General features: G+C 43.6%; 2 protein-coding genes and 1 long non-coding RNA gene across 5 annotated transcripts; 2 read left to right on the forward strand and 1 right to left on the reverse strand.

The window, feature by feature from the left end:
* The first annotated feature begins 1,868 nt into the window (after positions 1-1,868).
* LOC107315947 lies at positions 1,869-3,441 on the forward strand. 3 transcript variants are annotated; one of them, XR_004307811.1, is made up of 4 exons: positions 1,869-2,046; positions 2,160-2,303; positions 2,545-2,732; positions 2,961-3,441. It is a non-coding gene; the product is annotated as an uncharacterized LOC107315947 (long non-coding RNA). The 3 variants fall into 3 exon arrangements; XR_001556126.2 differs by lacking the exon at positions 2,160-2,303 and having other exon boundaries at positions 1,927-2,046; positions 2,961-3,084; positions 3,267-3,441; XR_001556127.2 differs by lacking the exon at positions 1,869-2,046 and having other exon boundaries at positions 2,085-2,303; positions 2,961-3,084; positions 3,267-3,441.
* Positions 3,442-11,183: 7,742 nt separating this feature from the next.
* LOC107315958 (homeobox protein vex1-like) lies at positions 11,184-13,998 on the forward strand. The gene is made up of 2 exons (XM_015866912.2): positions 11,184-11,689; positions 12,069-13,998. The coding sequence occupies exons 1-2, from the start codon at positions 11,264-11,266 to the stop codon at positions 12,438-12,440; spliced, it is 798 nt and encodes a 265-aa protein (XP_015722398.1). The 5' UTR covers positions 11,184-11,263; the 3' UTR covers positions 12,441-13,998.
* Positions 13,999-14,182: 184 nt separating this feature from the next.
* On the reverse strand, positions 14,183-20,376 carry LOC107315954 (homeobox protein vent1-like). The gene is made up of 5 exons (XM_015866908.2): positions 19,932-20,376; positions 16,864-16,989; positions 16,311-16,666; positions 15,947-16,185; positions 14,183-15,599 (listed from the first exon to the last, which is right to left on the reverse strand). Exons 3-5 carry the CDS (start codon positions 16,555-16,557, stop codon positions 15,222-15,224), a joined length of 864 nt encoding a protein of 287 aa, XP_015722394.1. The 5' UTR covers positions 16,558-16,666; positions 16,864-16,989; positions 19,932-20,376; the 3' UTR covers positions 14,183-15,221.
* Between the last annotated feature and the right edge of the window lie 631 nt (positions 20,377-21,007).

Consider the following 21,007-nt stretch of genomic DNA (forward strand, 5'->3'; position numbering starts at 1 on the left):
CATATACATGAACTGAAGTTTACATGGATCTTTTCATAGGAAAAGGTATTAAATAAAAACAGTTATTATACCAAACTACACATCAAATTTGTAAAATATTGACAGCATCAACCCTCAGACACATTACAATTTCAGGCTACTCTATTTTACAGTAACTTTAGATTTTCCTCCTGTCAGAGGAAAACCTTAATGGAGGACATTTCAAAAATCATGTAACAAGGCTAAAAGGGATCAGACAACCTCTTTGTATTCAACACCAAAGGTAAAAGACTGACATTCCTGTCATTTTTATTTTTTTTTTCTATAATTTCAAAAGTGCCTGCTCTATTATGTCAGAATAAAATGCATCACTTACTAAAGGTCTAATTGTGCAATCCAAACCAAATATGCTTTCATTCTGATCTTGAAAGACTGTTAAATTATATATCAGCTGTACCAGCTACTTTTCCAATCAATAATACAAATTATAATCCAGAAGAAAAAGAATAAAAATCAAATCAAGAGACTGTTCCTTCACACATAAAGAATCTTACTACTCTCAGTGAGAACACATCTGAACAGTCACTCTTATTCATAATGATGGAACTCACAGGACCTCACTCCAGATTTCACTAAGGGCTTCCATGGGCATAGCCCTTATCAAAACTTTGTGTACAAGCTTATTTAAAAACATAATATTTCATGTTTCTTAATGTGCTCACTCTGCATTAGATGGCCTAGGACTCATGATTGAACACTGTGTATGGGCCAGCTGCTGATCCAGCAATCCAGTGTTCAATCTTCTAAAGTTGCTCTGAAAATTCCATGTGTTTGTGAGGGACAGGTTTTCTCTTTCCCAGTAATATAACTGTCTGATCAAAGGCAGAAAGCATAACACAGCTGAAGTAATCATTGTATGTTATGCAGCACAAAACACTGTCTTAGAAACATAAGTTGGATGGCTACTGTCCAGAAGCACAGAACCTCTCTGAAGAAAAACTGAAAGAATCAATTATATCTTTTGTAAAAATCTAGGGAAAGATTCATCACAAACAAAAAAAATACATATACACCTTTCTATTCCAAGGCACTGTAAATAGGACAGATTGCAATGACTGTTTGTCATGATAAAAATGAACAACCTGAACCTGATTACATAATGAAGACTAGGAGTCTAATGAAAGAAATCTAATGCTGAAAGAGCAGATGTAATGAATTTTGGGACTGTCCAAACTTATTCATAGTCATTAGCATGTAACAGTTAGCACTGCTGCTATGTGTGGCAATGAAGTATTCTGAATTAAGCTGAATCAGTTCCAAATAATTTCAGCTGACCTCTCCAGATTTCTTCTAATTCATAAATCCTTTATGTAGTCAATCAAGTGTTGATTCATAACAGTGATCCTAAAAGAAAGACAGCGACATGAAAGCAAATGATTGAAGAATTTGTTAATAAATAAATAAATAAATAGGATTAAACACAGTGAAAGATATTTCCCAGCCTTGGCATCCATCAGGGAGCCTCACTGCTGCCTGGATAAGGAGAGGAAAGCCTTGTACACAGGCCTTGATATCCGCCTAGCAAAGTTGTATTTCAGTGAAGGACATTGATAGAGATTCTCAAAAAAAACTTTGCTCTGAAAGAAGGGGGGTAGTAGACAGAAAACACAACACAGCCTTTCAGAACAAGGAGTCCTTTCCCAGATTTACATCGTCCAAACCATTGACGTAGGTGAAAGAAAACACAGATGATAAGTTTTCATTCTCAGTGCGTATTTCTAGTCATCACTTCAATTATTCCTATCAGTCCTGTTGTTCTATGCACTCCCATTTTTTACCTCCCCCAACATATGAATGATACTTCTCAAGTTTTCAGAAGTTTTACAAAGCAGCGCTTTTTGCGCACCCAATCTGCAGGTGCAGCAAAGACCTTGGCAAGGGGCAAACCGATTATCACTTACAAAAACAGTTACATCGTATTGTTCATATTTCTTCAAGGTCTTGAGCAAGGCATAAATTCTCAGGAAAACGAAGCTGTTGCAGTTCCAGCATCAGACAGCTAACCAGGTACGTCTTTCTTTCGCTTGTAGAGTTCATTTTACAGTATTTTGTAATATATAACTCTTTTTTTTTTCTCCTCTTGTATATTCAGTGGGTAATTCTAACATGTATTTTTGCAGCCTTTAAATCCAAGTCTTAAATATTGCGCAGCAGTTCCAACTTCATTATATGAAGACAGCGTACTTTTACTGACTTGCAATTTAGCTTTTGATTCCTGCTACAAAAATTACTACATTTCTTCTTTCCAAGAGCTCCGTTTTCTCGTATGTATTTCAGAACAGGAAATTACACTGAATTTTTAAGATACTAAACGCTGTGAAGTCCCTGTTGATCCCCAGGGATTAAAGTTATTTGTTTCATGCTTTAACCTCTGTTCTAGCCTTCGTTATTTTTTAACAAATCTGTAGCTCTGAATTAAAAAAAAAAAAAAGAAAAAGAAAAGAAATGCATTGCAAAAATACTTTTAGATTCAATTCTTATTAACCTATGCATTTTTTATTACAGGTCTCACCACTTCTTGATTTGGCTCGTTGTTCCTTTTTCCTATGCATATACTTCTTTGAGAGTTTGATCTAAAGAGGCATAGAGCATGGGAAAATGGGGCGACTGAGGTACTCCGCCATTCATTCCAAACAGTGCTGCCGAGATGACTATCGAAACGTGGAGAAAATGGGCATACACAGAAATGAAAGGTTAGTTCACATAACTCTCACTTCACCATCAAACACAAAGTAGTAGTGTTTGAGAGATTATTTAATCTCATTTGTAATTTGTTGTGATTTAATTACATGAAAGAAAAATATCTTAAGAATCTATGCAGCTATTTAACACACTGCTTGGTCAACTGTTTCATCTGAAGTAACTGCATTGGTAAGAAACTATTTATAAAGTTGCTATTCTCAAAAACCTTCAATTGAAAGTAAGGGGAACAGAGTCACAGACTGCAGAAGTGCAACACCAAGCCTCTCGGTTGCTGGGACTCAGTCTTCACGGACTGCACTGCAAGTCAAGGCACAGAGGCTCAGCCATGCATCTGTTATCCAGGTTGGGTATCTATAGTGCAATAGTTATTCTTAGGACCCAATCCTAGATTCTAAGTACCTCTTACATTATGCCAGCTTGTAAATTCTTCCTTGTTAAAACAGACTCTTGGTAAATAGTAAATTAACTAATGAGCATACTAATTTTTTTCTTCTCTCTTTTTTTTTTTTCTTTTTCCCCCACAGGCATCTTTGAAGAGGAACTGGAGATTTTCATCTTCCTGTTAACATCTTACTACATTTCTGTTCAATTTATTTTATTTAGTCTAAAAAGAGATGTATCACATCAGTTCTGTGAAAAATACTATGGAACCATGTAACTAAGTATACTGTATGCCAAATAAAAACCTTATGTTTCACACACTGTTCAAAAGTTTGTGTTACCCAACACCACAAATTCTAACAAGGTTTGCAAAACTTCATGCACAGAGAAAATAACACTATGTACACTACTATCCATTTTACTTGCTTATTATTGCACCATATTATTCTAGATTAAATAAATATTTTAATATCTTATAATATTCCTTATCTCACTTGTAAAGAATGGAAGGTTTCTTTTCACATAAAGAAATGCTAGGCCTAATCAGAATCAAGTGAAACCTACAGTATTACATATAAAGGTAGAAAAAAAGGCACATAAAACAAGATATAATGTAAATAAACGAGGGGGGGGGGTATTGTGGGGTGGGGGATAAGTCACCATATAGCATAAATCTAACCATGAAATAAAACATTAAATTGCATTACAAAGCATACATTTTGCCTTGAATACATCTCAGATAATATATTATTTTAACCTATAAACCTTCCAGACACAGAATCCGGGGGGGGGGGGGGGGGGGGGGGGGGGGGGGGGGGGGGAGAGAGGGAGGGGGGAAGGAGATGGAGCAGGGGTGGATGGAAAGGGCCTAGGGGAGGTGGGGGGAATAGGGTGGAGTGGGGGAAGTTTGGACACACTACCTCCATCTACAGACAAGTGTAGAGACAGGTAGTGATACAGGTAGTGAGACTACCTGCCAGCACAGGAATAAGTGAGAGTGGGAAAGCAACGTATCTGAAAGCTGCATTTTCCAACTAAGCACATTTTTACTCACAACTTACTACTCTGAACACCAAGGTTCATTCTGAACTGAAACTAAGACCTCAAATTCACATTCCAGCATCCACGTATTTTCCTTCTTTTTTCCCCTGAAGATATAAAAATATCGATCTCACTACAATGTCTAAGCAAGAATGAAAAGATCTGTATAAAAAAACTGATGAGATCATTATTGCTGAGAAGTCTTGTGCCCCTTCCTCCTCCTTCCTCTCCCTCCTCCTGCTCATCATGCCTCAGTTTTCTGACCCCCAGTGAACTCTTAAATAAATCCATGAAGTCAAAAATCCTTGGTTTTAATTTGGGGGAGTTGGGGGGGGGGGGAGTTTTTCCTTTCTCATCAGTTAACTTTGTATTTACACCAAAAAACTGCAGCTAAGAGAGAATCTTTACACATGTACGTATGGAAAAAGGCCTACCACAACATCCTACTGATTATATCTTAGTTAGGGACTAATCTATTTTTTACTGTATCAAACAGTGTAACAATTTAATTGATGAACTCTAATGCTTTGCATCCTTAATACCTGTATACCACATATGTAAAGAAGTACTAAGTGTATACCCTTTTCTTTGCCTCTTGAAAATTTATCTCACTTTTGAAAGCCCCACATGCGCTCCTCTCAGAAAGCTAAGTCATAACAACTAGACTTCACACTGTACATGGACAACACGGTGCGAATTCGTATTTTTCTCTCTATCACAGCATGCTCCAGCTGCAGAGCGCACGGGCTGGGCAGCACTTTTCCCAGCGCAGCCCATCGAACAGAGCGTCTCTGCCGCGTTCTCAGCGCTCCCCCTGCTGACAGTTCCCTGGTAGGTACGGGAAGAAAGAAGCAGCTGTAATGAGATGAGAAGTGAGGGATTGATGATAGCGTACGGCAAACCGGGAAAGATTTGGTTTATGAAAGCAGAAATGCAGGAAATAAAGGACTGGGCTTTTGTGAAGCACATGAGGAGGCAAGGGAGGGAAGACTCTTGGCCATCATGTTGTTTCTGCTCTCTTAAAATCATAGAATCAGAAGGTTGGAAAGGACCTACAAGATCATTTAGTCCAGCCATCCTCCATACCTACAGAAAACCAGTAAACCATATCTCCTAGCTCTCTATTCAGATACTATCCAGATGCTCTTCTGGTCTTGAAGTTGCATTTTTTGTAATACAGCCCCTTTCAGAATTCGGAATAACAATAATTATTCCCATTACCAAAATGTAGTGAGCTTTGATACACAGCCACATAGTTGTTTGTTTGTCTTGTTCTTAATAAATCTTTAAAATTATTAAGCAATCTACTAAGAGCTAAAAGTTTAAAACAAAAACAAAATAAAACCCCAAAATTTTTCGTGCCAACTTAATTCCATCTCATAAGACACGTGTATTACAATGCAGTCTAAACTCAGTATTCCTAGTTCTATTGTTTTTCCTCTTTAAGCATCCTCCTTCATTCTACAGGACCAAAGCTTTGTCAGCCATAAGTTTAGAAACGTGTCCAGCGAATGAAGGGAAAGAAGAAAGGAAAATCTCAAAACTAAAAAATAGTAATGATAAATCAGACAGCTTCTGACAACTTATTTCTTCTGTCAAGATCAAACTTCCTGTGTAAGCAGGTCAGTTTTTTATAAGAAAAAATGCAAAAGTATTTGTTTAATATAGTAAGTAGGAGTAGGTTTAAATTCAGATCAAACACTATTTCAATTCCAAATAAATACTGTGTTTCTATTTCAACTATTTTTTTTCCATAATTACATTATATTCCTTACACAAGAAAAACATAACAGTGTCAGAGGGAGCTTAAAAGCAATAACAGACTATCCTTTTACAGGAGCACAGTGCAGTGTTAAAACTAAGCTATTAGGTAACCATTGCTGAATTACAGTTATAGGTAGTAAATAACAAAAGGAATTGCATGTGCTGAGCCCATTAGCAGATTCTGCTATAAGTACTGTGAAGTGCTCAGAGTGATGTAATTCAGTGCCTTCATAAAAGATCCTTCACAATACAAACAAGCACCATTCATTTTGATGTACAGCAGCACAGAACAGAAAACACTCTATACAGTCAAACTAAAGCTAATCATTGGTCAGTCGGCAAACAGAAAGATAGGAAGTGAAAATAATCCTCAAAAAAAAATCATTATTTAATTACCATTGTGTTACATATACACCTGTGCACCAGTCCTACAAAATACTGTCACTCTAGAAACTAGAATATCAAGCCATATATCACTGTAGAATCATAGAATCACCACGGTTGGAAAAGACCTACAGGATCATCCAGTCCAGCCATCCACCTATCACCAATATTTCCTCAGCGTTGAACAGCTCCAGGGACAGTGATTCTACCACCTCTCTGAGCAGCCACTTATGCCACTGCCTGATCACTCTCTTAGGAAATAAGTAGCTAAGAATTCTAAACTTTGCCTTTAAAAGGCTGTTTCAACAAACATAAATATAGATCCAAAATATTTTTCCGCAGTACACAAAAAATAGTGTATGTACCTTTAGTTCAAGTTCTTTTTTTCTTTTTAAGTAACCCATAATAATTTTCTTTGCTTTTCTGAGCATGCCTAAATGTGAAGATGATGTTTCAGAGAGCTTCTCTAAATGTTTCACAAAATTTCTGAGATGACCCTATAGAAGTTTGTTGACTGCCTGTTACCAAAAGCAGTATTCCCTAGATTAATATGTTTTTGCCAGCTGTGTTTCTTGAGATGGCAAAATTTGGTGTAAGATGAACAATTCAGTAGATAGGAAGCAGCTGGATTGAAATGGAAAGGATTACCTTTGATCACTGCCAATTAGATGCATTTAGCTTGCATGAAAAACTAGGTGCTGATTAGCAAATTAAAGGATGAATGTCACTGACGCTGAGTTAAATCTGCAATTGTAATTACATAGTTCTATAGAATCCTCCCATGTAAACATGAATATAGCTATGTGATAGATATCAATTTCCATTAAAACTATTTTACTTGAATATAACTTCTAATATCACCACTTTGACTGTAAACAAAGTACTTCTTATCTTAATCTTTCCATCGGGACAAAAAGAACAGCTATACTGACCTTCTGAGTGTAAAAACTACCCAGAAGCACCAATCCTGTTCACTACTAATAGGATTCATGCCATTTCTTCCACTTCCACAGTCCAAGCATTCCTCTGTACAGGGCATGGAGCTCATCCAGCCATTTGGGTTTAGCACTCACAGTTGTTAAAAAGGCATCTGATTCTTTCTTTACCATTTGTTTATTACTAGCTGAAAACCTAAGCATACTCCTTGACAAATCAGAAGAGCAAGTAGGAAAAATGCATGTAGGTAAGGGAAACATCTCCCTTCAACAGCAGAGAGCTGCTAGTTCTACTGCAAACATACCCTTTAGCCTAGTGTATCCTTCATTCAAGCTAGAAACGAATGAGTGCCCGTAGAATTTTTTCAGATAGTTGAGTTAATCCTCGGGGCACCTCATAATGTGGATACATTCACTGCTAGTATACTGACAAAAAAAAAAACCCCAGCTGCTACATGTTAATATCTTCCATAACCAAGCCAATGCTGAACAACTACTGCTTTTCTTCACATCTGATGCAATAACTAAAACACTTTTCTATAACACAGTGCACTGAAATAACCAAAAGAAAACAGAAAACTCAGTCATGAAAGGTTATCATTATTTCACAGCCTAAGATGTGGAGCATTTAAAGGAGTACAATTTACAATACACCTCTCTAGCCTACAAGAAACGGGCCATTGTGTTTTCTATCGTCTAAGTAATCACAGAAGGGGCTAACAATCAATGAAAGACCAGATAGGTGTTTCACCAAAGGATCGACTGAGTGATAATTGCTAAGTAGAAACACCCAGCAATGACCCTTTAAATTGTAATTGCCCTCGCGTGGTGTTCTCTTACAGCCTTGCAATTACTCCATCAGAATCCTTTGAAGGTTGTGAGAGGCACTTTAAACTACTCTCTACACCTCAATTAAACCACTGTCATAACACAAAGCATGAACAATATTAGTCTCTTAAAACATGAGTCATTCTCGTGTTTATGACTTTCATGGCCACATACGTGCCCTCATAGTTTTGCTGAAGGCCTTGTTTAGTTTTATTCTGCAGATGCAGAGAAAACAAAACAACAACAAAAAAGATGTATTATCAATGGCAGCATCAAACGGCAGAAAGATTTTACAGGCAAACGGTGGTGTTGAACAAAAAATGGATTTAGTTTAGCTTTTTGTTTTAACATTGAGATTAGAACACAGGAGGACACTAAACATTCTGTATAGGGCAGTCACACGATATCAAATAAAGCTCTGACATTAAGACCTCACTTCTGTTTACAAGAATTGGGCCAGTATTTAAAACAAGGACATCTACCACAGCCACTTCGTGTTAGAATGTGGTCTTCTGCTGACAATTGCACCAAGGCAAAAAACAATGTTTCCAATATGTTGTACTGTCAAAGAAGCAGCTCAGTATGTCTATGCTGTGCTACTTAGAACTATAAATTAAAAATACTTGTATCATTTTAAAAGCAAATGCATTAACCTCAGCAGAAGTTCTCAGAGTAATTCTGACCCAAATCTGTGTGGGGCTTCATTAAGAGCAGATGGAAAAATCTGAGATTACTTTTTCCCCTCTTCTCCAAAAAGATAATGGGTTTTCAGTATATACTGGACAAGGTAGAAATGTCTACTCCTAGCTTCTTAAGCACAAATTATATAAAGGTTTTCTGATGTGATTTGGTCTTGAGAAGAAAATAAAAGAGGAGAGGAAGCATCAGAAACCTTTTATCCTTTCATGGATTGGAAAATTCACGTAATAACTACAAAAATTTTATATTGATTTCCTGTGCCTTTTGAAACTAAAGCTTTGCTCCCAAAAGCTGTAAGGGCAATTCTTCCAATCTGGTTGGGTAAAATAAATAAATAGCATCAATCACTACAGAAATAAAACAGAGCACACTAAGCCCCACATTAACAATAAAATGCAAATTTTAGAGCTGCCATCATAGCAGGACTCCCCTTTGTTGTTCATCTACCAGAATCAGCACAATAGCAATTAACACGTAGAAACAATAACATAAAGGAATGATGTTTTACTGCTCCTTCTGATTAGATGTTATCTGTAACACTAAATGCATTGTAATGATTCACTTAAGAAGTGTATCTCTTCATAATTTTTCAAAACAGTTTCCAGAACTAACGTACAGGTTTCTAACCAGCACTGTAAGCTCCGCTCTCTATACAGTAAAATCTCTGGTTAATAGATTCAAACATGTACATTTACGATTAATTGACTTATTACACGCTTATAATTCTATAGTTGTTTATAGGACTACGAACCAATCTGACTAAAACTGTCAGTAGTGGTCCATTTCAGGCAAATCATTTTGAATGTACTTATAACTCATTGTCATCAAAGAAGACTTAGCTACAGTCTCCTCCTCGAAATTTCTCCGGGTTTTGTTTGTTTTTCTTCATTAAAAGGCACAGATACAAGTTGTAACTTGCACCTTGGTAGTGTTTAAAAGTCAGAGACTGCTGTGGGTGGGAAACCTCTTTAAAACAAGAGGGGGGGGAGAAGCGAAGTACCCAACTTGACATTCAAGAGAACTCATTAACAAGGAGAACAAAAGATCTGCGGACATATGTATGAAGCATACTAAAGGCAGCTTCTAAAAATGTCGGGTCGGGTTTCAACACTAAACAAAGGGGCACGTAATTCCTACTGCATTTTATGAGAGGAAAAAGAAAACCACGATTGCCTTAGAAAATATAGACAGTCTTAAAGGAAAGCGGCCCGAAGGGTGGCATTATTTGACTTTTGCCAGCTCACTGCAAATACTTCGCCGTGACACGGATTTCTTTGAAGTCTCCGAATTAACATGATGTCTCAAACACGTTCGACGCTGTGTGAAAGCTAGTTCATTATCTCTGGCTGTATAAACTCAAGCAGTGGCAGCTGTTTACTGCAACAACCTGTAAATGTGTTAGCCCGTGTTTGCAGAGGATAAGGACTGTACCATCCCTAGCCCACTTCAGACCGTAAAAGAGGTTCTTTTCTCGCCCTTATCTGAATCATCCTCGAACAGTCTGCCTCTGAACAGAGTTTACTCCTCTTCTTTGATCTACTTTATAAAAACATCAGAACTGTTTACTTTGAAATGCACACATTTCTTGGGGTGTGGGGAAAGGAGATGTTTTTCAAGCCACCTGGTCACTTTCTCAACTTTTCTTGTCCTGTCCAACATCCTAAAGCATAATTTCATTGCCCAGTCTGGGTCTTAAATGAATTCATAAGAATTAACTCATTCAACTCCTTATTAGAGGAGTCAGAACTTCCCACCTTGATTTCTAACAAATGACCTAACAAACTGCCGTGCTAACGCCTCTGCAATCTACTTGAGACTCTTCCCTCCTTGAAAACTTATTTAGGATTTGGAAACTGCACAAACAGGTCAGCAACTGCACCGTGCACTTCAAAGCACAGAGAAAGCCTTTATCAGCCCTCAGCCTCATGGGCAGCAGGGAAAAGCTCTAAGTCCAAACAGCACCAACGCACCCTGAGCTAACAAACAGCAGCACGTTGCTTATGGGCATGGTGGGGAGATACTCCACGTTTCCCTTGTTTCTAAGCCCAGTGAGTACTTATTCATACCTCAGATCACTTTGCTGATAGAAAGGCAAGAGTATTCCTCCAAGCAAGCAAGAAAAGCTCCAGATCTGGGGTTAGCTCTTACAAAAGAGCCCTCAGTCCATTTTCAACAACCCCTTCCGAATCCTCATCCTTAGTCCCAGGGAGATAAAGACCGAAAATCGCGCTGTGGTTGGAGTCGGGGTCATAACTGCCAGCACAGGCCGCTACGCAGTTATCAGCGCTTGCACGGCCAGGGGGTGACTCAGGGCTGAACTTGGCGCCAGGTCAGGCAGCCTTGAGCCCCGCTAACCCGCTAACTGCGGCGCTCAGAGATTAGGCGGATGTAACAATCACCTGAGAGGGAGATTAAAGGCCTCTCAACGGGGTCCTTTGTTCTCGGCCTCATTTGATGCTAGGCTAACCACGCCGCGGAAGGTGCTTTAAATGTTTGCCCCCAGCTCAGGGACGGTTTCAGAGAACGGGGAGAGCCCCGCTGTCATGGAGAAGGGCCCCTTCTCGGTAGAGTGGTTGGCGCAAAGCAGCCGCGGCGGGGATAACCACGCAGCTCGGGGGGAGAGCAGCGGGACCGCTGCTGGCGGCCGTCGGAAGAATAACAGAGGCGCGTGCGGCGCTGCCCGCGTCACCACCTCTCCGACACCGCTCCCCCTCCCCGCAGCACACTCAGTACAAACGGACCCGCAGCGGGGCAGCCCCGCGCACGAGGTGGAGGCGGGAGGCGGCTCCCGGCCCCGCACCAAATTCTCGGCGGCGCAGCTGCAGGAGCTCGAGCGGAGCTTCCGCGAGCAGCGCTACATCGGAGCCAGCGAGAAGAAGCGGCTGGCGGCGGCGCTGGACCTCTCGCAGAGCCAGGTGAGCAGGCGTGGGGTCGGAGGGAGGGGCGGGGCGGGTCTGCGGCCGGCTCTGCCCCGTTGCCACGCAGAACTGCGGAGAGTTGGCATCCTCGTCTCGGCTAGCATTGTGGTGTGGGTTTGTACTGACTTATAAAAACCAGATTTCTGGCTGTTTCTCTCTTAAAACGATGCCTAGACGTAGTGGCATTTCCCTCAGAGCAGAATCAGCCCTGCTGCACCTGAGCTGCAGGTGAGCCAAATCACTACACCATCAGAGCAGCATTATCAGCTCCGTATCTTGTAGCTGCTACCCACCCAGTCAGACAGGGTGCTTGCACGTCATTGCGTGGAATGGAGCAGACTGGGATGGTTCTTGACTTTTGATTTCTTATCCCCAGATAAAGACCTGGTTTCAGAATCGCCGCATGAAATTTAAACGTGAGACGCAGGATGCCAGGGTGGAAGCCCTTGTCTCAGGCCTGTTCCTTCCTTATCGCTGTTACCCGGATACGGTGACACCCAGCTGTCGTCATGGGGTGGATGTCAGTGTCTCCTCTACCCCCGGTGCTCCCCTCCACCCAGCAGGGCCCAGCCCAGCCCTGCTGGTGCCCCCTGTTCCAGCTCAGCTCCCGCAGACAGCTTTGCCAGGCACAGCCTTGCTGTTTCCCCCCAGCCCAGCACTGCCTGTGTACTCCGCTGTGATCCCAGCTGTGACTTTAACCAACGACCACAAAGGACTGAGGTTCCAGCCCTACCTACCTTCTTGTTAACAACACCAAATATAATGTAATCTGCCAAATATCCAAAGAATAATTATTTATTTAGTTATATTAAACATGTGGATGATTTATTGTTTAATCTTTCACACACACACACCAATGTTAAAAAGAAACAACAACCTCAAAGTATAATATTGAGAGTGAAAGTCTTGAAAGTTCTACAGCCTTCAGTTCACTGTACTGAAACACTTCTTTTCCAAAAGTTTATTTTCAGAAAATAGCCTATATTCAGGTGGGGCTCCTCACTAGGAAAAGGGAACATTTATTATATTTCCAGGTATACAGTAACTACATAATGAGATAACATAGTGATGACAGCAAGCAAATTAAAGGAAAATGATACAATATGTGTCAGCCCTCTGACCAAACACAGATTGCCTAATATTTTGTCTGTATGCTTTGCACAGTCCTTGATGTCACTTCCCCCCTATATGGCTGCTTTTAAACACAGGAAGCTAACAGATTACTTGTCAACCATCTTTTTCATGCCAGTGCCAAATAGCCTTGTAACTTATACCTACTGCTTAAAACACACACGTTGTTCCCAAGTTTTGTTCTACTACAATCACTCAAAAATAAAACATTTGTTATTTATTACAACTACAGCTTCAACTGAACTTGGCAGATTCAATAACTCCAAGCTACAGTGCAGCGTTAGGCTTGCATCAGGTACTCTTGGGACTGCTCCTTAAAATCCTCAAGCAAGCTTTACAGAGAATGGCAGATTCAAGCCTGCAGGTAGGGAGTAATGAGAAGCACACCCTGCATCAGCATAGAGCTACACCAGCAGGTGTGATTACATCTCTCTTGCCCTTGACCATCCTAACCTGATTGCTAACCAAAACTAAATAAGTTTGTATTGTCCAGTAAAAATAACAATAGAATATCTCATTTTGAGGTAGAGGTCCTGAATAAAAAGAAGTTGACAAGCATGGCCTACAACCCCATTGCTCAATGCTGCTGTTTTTCACTTCCCCCACCACTTGTGTTTCAGGTTGAGGAAAGCAAAGCTAGCTCTTGGAAGACAACAGGGGATGGTGAGGAATAGGAGATAGACTTCTGCCTACAATCCTAGCTTCTGTTCAGATTATTTCCTCTGATGTAATACCCCAAACCCTAATTGCCATCTATGCTGTCAAGAAGCACCCATACCTTACCTTACAGGAGAGGAAGGGGAATAACCCATCATTGTCACTCAGAGGAGATCCCCTCTCCCAGCACAACCACACCTCTTTCCTCCCTGCCCCACCGGGACTCTGCTCTGAGGTAGGACAAAAGGTGCATTAATCTGCAGCTGTGAAACCCAGAGAAAATGCAGCATGGTGACTCAGGACCAGTTACCCTGTAAATTCTAGATGCTGCTTCCCCTGCTGACCAGCAAGTTTACTGCCAGCCTTGCCCCTCTTAAGTGTTACAACAGCATCAGGTTTAGACATTTCAAATGTGGAGACCCCAGGCTGTTACACTGAAACTCGTGGCCCCTGGGGTTGAAGGCAACAAGGGTAAAATCAAAACTACATTGCAGCAATCAATCTAGTTTCTAATGCACTTAGAAGAGTTGAATAAACTTCATTAAATTCTAAAAGAAAAGTGCTAATTGATCCCTTCCCCGAGAGGAATGAAAGCCATGATCTAAGAATCACTGCTTTTTCCTAATAGGAAAGGGACAATAAAGTTTCAGGATCGTTAGAGCAAAAAACTAAAGCTGCTCCCTTCAAATACTGCTTCTCCTAAAAGCATCAATTTACCTAAAGAGTGTTGCAAAATATGCAATTACCGTGAGCATCCAGTGGGGAATCAAAGGCCAAATTTGCAGATTAAAATCTCATTTAGATAATACGACTATTAACAGAACTCTAATTATGCTCTTAAATCTTTTTCAAGATGCTGGTTTTGCTAATTGTAAAACTTTAGAACTCTGTACTGAGTATTTGAACTATTTAATCACTGTTTAAAAAATGCTATGGCTTAATGAACATCTGTGATTAACACAGTTGGAGCTCTCGGGTGGAAAATGGACTGGAAGTGCAAAGGAATACAACAATTAACATACAGAAGAGAAACTCACCTTTATCTTCCTCCTTTGCTGTGCCTCAAACACAGTACAAAACAACTGGTAAGGCTCAAGCTCTCAAACATAACAGCATACAGAACCCCTCTCAGCTTGACTGCAGAAAAACCAGGTAATATGCCTGCAGTGTTTTAATTCTTCCCCATTACTGGAAAAGCAGTTCACAAGTGAAACCTTTACACACTTTGCGCAGGTGATGCCTAACAATTTATATGCATATGAAAACTGGAGTTGTGCAATTCCCAGTCCAAAATAAGCTTAATTTTATCCTACACTGTGGGAAATCTTTCAAATGTAAGTTTTCCCTCTGGTTTTTCTTTCTTTACTTCCCTTTCAGCAGCAGCAGGCACAAAGTAAAAGGCTGTAGTCACAAACTGTAAGTGCAGCATAGCTTTAGCGTAATTACACATTTCAACTGTGCTTAAGGTATCTCTTCAGGGCATGTAGAAATCAAAGGAAGATAGAATTTTTGGGGGGGAAAAAATAAAGCTTTTCAAAAAGGTGAGACAAATAAGACTGAGAGGCACCACATCCAATAAATTTTAATGCTGGTTAGTACAAATATTAAATTATTACTTTTTACACTTAACTTAAAAAAATAAACATATAAAATTACAAATCAAACACACACAAAAAAATCCATCTGAGCAGAAAATAATACATTACACCACTCATTTTTTCTCCCTGCCATGTTTTCACTATCAGGCATACACAGGATGGCATTTATTGTCCATTTTATTCTGAATTACTGGATGGAAAGAAGGATGAGGAGGAAACAAGTGTTGATGGTAGTACGGCAGCTCATTTGCCATGAAGTGATAGGTGCTTTGCAAAGCATCGTATCTGGGGAAGGAGAAGCTGAGCTGCATCGCAGACACAGGGGGAAGAGGCAGGAGTCTCTGATGCTGTGGAGCAAAGGGATAGTGGAAAGATAACGGAAAGCCTTCATCGGGAAGGAGGGCTGGAGGTGTGGTTCCCGGGGTAAAGCTGTAGTGCGGAGCAGGAGACATGAGGCTGTGCTGTTGGTCCTGGATTTGCCTCTTCAGTTTCATCCTCCTGTTCTGAAACCAGGTCTTGATCTAAGAAACAAGGCGGGGGGGTTGGGAGGGGGAGGAAGAGAAACGGCTCAGTGCTTTGCTTACAAGTGCAAACAACGGTAGTACGCCGGACCTTTCCATGCTCGCTTTCCTTTAATTGCCTGGGTTGGGCTAATGCCCGAACTAACCAAGCACAGAGGATCAGAGCGAGGACAGGTTAAGGATCAATCACTTTGGGGTATTAAGAACGTCTATAAGCTTTGTAAGATATACACAACTAGACGTACATCGAGGCTTGGCTGGTTAATTTCTAAGATATTAAACAGCAGAACCCAGCCAAAGACCGCTAGATGGGCTCAGCGCAGCCACGCGGGACGGCCGGCACCCACCTGGACCTCCGAGAGCTGCAGGGCGGCAGCCAGCTTCCTCCGCTCCGAGGCTCCCAGGTACTTCTGGCGCTGGAAGGTCTTCTCCATCCGGCACACCTGCTCCGAGCTGAACGCAGTCCGCGCCCGCCGCTGCCGCCCGCGGCTCCCGCAAGGCGTTTCCACTTCGGACCGCTCCCCACCAGCGCTCTCGCTCTCGTAGCCAGATGACTCGTCGGCGCTCTGCCAGCCGCCGTCAGGGGCTGCCGAAATAATGGAAGGGGTGGTGGTGAGGCTTCTTCCCGCAGCCGGAGAGCCTCCACTACCTCCGCTGCACCGGCACGAATTGAGGTCCCGACCCACACCCGCCCACACCCTATTCACACACCTGGCTCCGACGGGCACTGCTCGCTGGGCTCCTGGGGTCCAGTACTGCTCTGCCGCTCCTCGCGGGGCTCGCAGTCTGAGGGCTGTTCCAGCCTCGGACTCCCTCGTCGGGGCTCGGCCCTGACCAGGAGGGAATTGCGGCCGCGGTCCTGCGAGGTGGGGGCGCGGGGAGGGGGAACGCAGCAGATGTGGGGCCGCACCCCGTGGGATTTGGACTCTGCTGCCAGGGAAAAGTCGGCCTGGCTCATGGCGGTGAGGGGCTGGGGCTGCCGGCCTCGATCAGCTCTTATACAGACGCTTCAGTCCCGTTTGCAAGTGTGAAGCCACATCAAAGTGGGAATCGAGAAGAGATAACAGCTGCCAGAGAGGAAGAAAGTTCACACGTCTGGCAAATGTCTACAAGGCCCTGGCTCCAGCGTGTCTGCAGGGCCGGGAAAACCCTCTTGAAGTGCAAACCTGCCCCTATCCCCCGGAGGGCAGGGCACCGGGCAGGCCCAGCCCCGCGAAGGGGCGTTTAAAGATACCGATATTGCCGCTACCAGCGGAATTCTTACCCGCTAGCTGTCTGGCCGCGGTATCCCGACACCGACATCGAGAGCGCCCGGCCAGACGGAAGGCTGCGGGATGAGCGAATCTCGGCTGCCAGCTCCTCCGCCAGGCGCGTCACCGGCAGAGCGGACCTGGGGAAAGCGGTTGGTGTCCGCTGACCGCAAACTCCTATCCCCCGGGGCTGAGCTTTCACCTGGGCTGGGGCTCGGCGGTGCAGCGGGCCCTCTCACCTTGGACTTGGCGCCACCCGTCTAGCCAGAAAGCTTCCCCAACCTCCCAAAGACCCGAGCGATCAAAGCAAGAAGCGAGCAGCGCTCGCACCTCATCAACCCCGAACCGTCCCCAGCCCACATGGAGCTTCCCGAGGAAGGCGATGCCTTTGTAACTCGGGGAGGGCACCGCGAAGGCATCCCCCCACATCCCACCCTAGCAAGGCTGGGAACCGGGCTGGAATAGGGAAGGGGCCTGTGACTTTCTACAAAAAGAGCAACGCACAGAGCCCAGATGTATGGGTAAATGCGAGTTTTCTCTCCATAAGTAATAATAATCAGTATCTATGTCATGTTCCTCAAACAAACCAGCTCGCTCCCCCCTCCCCCCCTCCATCCGTTTCACCCTCCCCTTTTTCAGAACACCCCGTGTCAGAGAGAAAACCATATTAACGCTGCCAATTTTCATCCTTTCAAGCATTCCCATAACTTCACGGACACTAGGATTGAGCGCATCGCACTACTGATCCCTCCGACCCCCACTGTCTCACCATAACCCCTAATGCAGGGGAGTGTTAGAACCTAGGAACAGGAGCTATGTGGATACCTTGCACAGCCCGCATAGCCCAGGAACTGCATGGGCCCTGTAACTTCCCTTCCAACACCATCCCCTAAGGCAGGACTGGGAGAGGCAGGATTTCTTGCTCAGGCAGTGAGATTGCACTGTCCTTTACAGGGTGCTGGGCGCAGCTGTTAATAGCAGTTCAGTTACCACTGATGCCAGATGGTCAGTTTGGCTGACATGCCTAAGTCCATGCAGGTGCTCAAGCAGTTGGGCAATGAGCTGCAGACGAGGCTCCCCCCTGTCTCAGAAACACACTCATAAAGGCCACCAAACCTACAGCTTCTAAAACATCACTGATCCAAAGTACCAGGTCCTCCAAAAAAAGCTTGGAATTTGCACATTCATTTTAATCACATCCAGATTTAATAGCTACCTCTGAACAGCTGTGCATGGTCCCTCTTTTCACAGGAAAAAAAAAAAAAAAAAAAAAAGCACCATTGTTCTCACTATTTCTATGTTATTTCACAGAGCAGCCATTTCTGAATAACCCCCTGCCTGACCAAATCCCATTCAAGGAGCTCAGGCTTCATCCCACAGGTCATGCAAAGAACTTCAACATATGTGATGCACTGCAAGTAACTGCAGAGCCCAACTGCTTCACCAAGGCCAAATGTTGTGGTACCCAGAAACTGCTGTGATTCAGCAGCTACTAGTCGAGCACACACCTGCAAGCAGTGTGCTTCCCCAAGGGAATGGGTATCTCCAGTGGCTCTCCAGCAGGACAGAGATTCTGCCAAGCCCAAGAGCCCTCATGTTCAGAATTACACCAGAGGCACAGAGCAGTGCACAGCTACCAGAGAAATTCTCTCCATCCCCACTGCCAGAACTAAGCCAGGCATAAGACTTGGATCAGTGACATACCTGAACAGATGTTACCTTATGTCATTTGGGGATGTAGGGAAGGGAAGCAGTTGATTTATTCCACTGTTTGCTGAAAGTATGTGAGATCTGCAACTTTTTTTTTTTCTTTATTATTTAATTGGAATCGTCTATTAAATTAGATGTTTAAGTCCCTAGGATTCTCCACCCCCACCCCGGGGGAGGTGGTAGCCACATCTGTGGACCACAAAACCTCGGAACAGATGGGGAAGGGGTAGGAGGTGTCACAGGGCTGTTGTAGCTCCCACCAGGAAGAGGTGCTGACTTGAGAAACTTGGGAACTTTGATGAACCTGGGAGGGCAGAAAGAAATCCCCTCACCTCCTGCAGAAATATGGCACTTAGAGAAGACTTTGTTTCTTTCCTGATCCATTCTTTTTTATCACTTTAGATTTTGTATCACTGGAGTTATATCTGCTATCAAAAAAAACATTGTTGGCACTTCCCCTGTACCAGATTCTAGAGGCTCACACTGCACCAGAATCATAGAATCATTTGAGTTGGAAGTGACCCTGAAAACCCACCTGGTCCAACTGCCCTGCAATGAACAGGGACATCTACAGCTCCATCAGGTGTTCAGAGACCCCATCCAGCCTGACCTTGGGCACCCACCACCTCTCTGGGTGATGCCCCACCATTCTTACTGTAGAAAACTTTTTCCTTATATCCAATATAAATCTCCCCTTTTTTAGTTTGATACCATTTCCCTTTACCCTATCACAGCTGATCTCACTAAAGAGTTTGTCCTCTTCCTTGTGTTTTCCCCTTAGATACTGAAAGGCCTCTCTCTGGTCTTTCCAGAACTGCTATTAGAAGCTGAAGTATTTGTATTCACTAAGAATAGGGCCGGTGTACCAGGTCTATTAACATATGTACTCTGCCCCTACTTTAGCTCAACAGCATAAGAAACTACGGCCAGAAATCGGAATAAATAAATAAATAAATAATAAGAAAAGTAATCTCTCTCAAGCAAAATAATTTCTAGCCTAGGTAGGCAACTCTATAGGTGAATTGGTGAAAGCCCGAGCCAGAGGGAGTCTCCTTCCAGCGTCTTACGGGAAGAGATGCGGCCACCAACACTCGGCAGGGCTCGGCTCGGAGGGCGGTGAGACCGCTGATCACTGTTTGTATCCTTCACTGCTCCCCTTTGGAAATGCTAACTAGGTTATCCAGCTCGCCCTTTGATGTCCTGATAGGTGCTATTAGATAGCCAATTAGGCATCAACGAGATCGATTGTTTCGGAATGGATGCTTTCTGTTTGAAGTAGCCGTGAACACTAACAGGGCCATCACCAGGCTCTCCTTTGCCCACGGGAACAATGCAGGCCGACACACCATAAATAACAAATGCTCTGACTCACCCGGAGCGCTGCGCCCTCCCGACTCACACGCCGCAGCTATCCCCATTCAGCACTGTGGGACCAAACGCGTGCTTTGCATTAAAAGCTATTTATCACGGAATTCAGCTCTTTGCGCAACAGAGGGACAAAGCGCCGTAACTCTGTGCGAGTCAAAGCAAAACTAAGCAGGAGCCCAGTTCCCACACAAGCCATTCAGTGTTGCCCGGGGTTTGGTGACACCTCCACAGCTGTTCGCGATTGCCCAGGAAGAGTAACTGAGAGCTGAAATGGGAACTTAAGCACCTCACCTCCCGAATTCCAATCCGCTGCTGGGATCAGTTCCCTACCAAACGCCTTTACAAAACAACGTTAGGCCGGGACTTAAAAAAAAATAGTGGACAATTATAAAGAGTTAGGGGCAATACCATTCAGCAAAATGAACTGAGACCAAAAGATCCCTCTTCCCCCCCTCGTTTCGGTTGGTTTTATCAGGTTAATTGGCATCTAATTAAGTATCAAAGAAAGAGATAATGGGCCGCAATTAGACATAATGGCCTGGTGGTGCGAGATCCCCCCTGATTAGCACGACACGCAGAATTACTTCACCTGGTTCGTTAACAGGTGCTGCCGGTGGCTCCACGGTGTCTGGGCGCTGCGGGGGGCACCAGGCCCTATTCCCAGCCATTCCCCTGTTGGTTGCTCTCGCCAAATTGGGACAGGCGTTAACGCGCTGGCTGCAGCCGGCTCCCTGCCATTACCGCGGCGTTAATTCAATCAGGTTGCACACACACTGTGGGGACAAATGCTTTGAAGTCAGCGTTCTACCCTCCCACCCCTCTTTCCTCTCCAGGGAGCCCCTTTTTCAGGTTATACAGCCCCTTTCGAAAGAGCCGCCAGCACCAAACTGCTCTTCCTCGGCTCAGCCACTCGACCCTGCCATTTGCGGGGGGCTCGCAGGCTGCGCTTTGTCCCGCCGGCAGCATTCCTGCCTGGGTGGTGGCCGTGATGCGATTAAAGACACAAAAGGGGTGTTGAAATGAAGGAGCTCACGCTGGTGGAGCAGTGCGGGGCTCCCTGCGGTGCCTTGAGTGCCTCCG

This window comes from Coturnix japonica, chromosome 6 (genome assembly GCF_001577835.2).
Source record: "Coturnix japonica isolate 7356 chromosome 6, Coturnix japonica 2.1, whole genome shotgun sequence".
In the NCBI taxonomy this organism is placed as follows: domain Eukaryota; kingdom Metazoa; phylum Chordata; class Aves; order Galliformes; family Phasianidae; genus Coturnix; species Coturnix japonica.

Excerpts from the sequence above, each read along its gene's own strand:
- LOC107315958 (XM_015866912.2), top strand. The coding sequence starts at position 11,264 with ATGTTTGCCCCCAGCTCAGGGACGGTTTCAGAGAACGGGGAGAGCCCC. Across the intron at positions 11,690-12,068 it reads TGGACCTCTCGCAGAGCCAG|ATAAAGACCTGGTTTCAGAA; the intron begins GTGAGCAGGCGT and ends TCTTATCCCCAG.
- LOC107315954 (XM_015866908.2), bottom strand. The coding sequence starts at position 16,557 with ATGAGCCAGGCCGACTTTTCCCTGGCAGCAGAGTCCAAATCCCACGGG. Across the intron at positions 16,186-16,310 it reads GCAGTGCCCGTCGGAGCCAG|CCCCTGACGGCGGCTGGCAG; the intron begins GTGTGTGAATAG and ends TTATTTCGGCAG. Across the intron at positions 15,600-15,946 it reads TGCAGCTCTCGGAGGTCCAG|ATCAAGACCTGGTTTCAGAA; the intron begins GTGGGTGCCGGC and ends CTTGTTTCTTAG.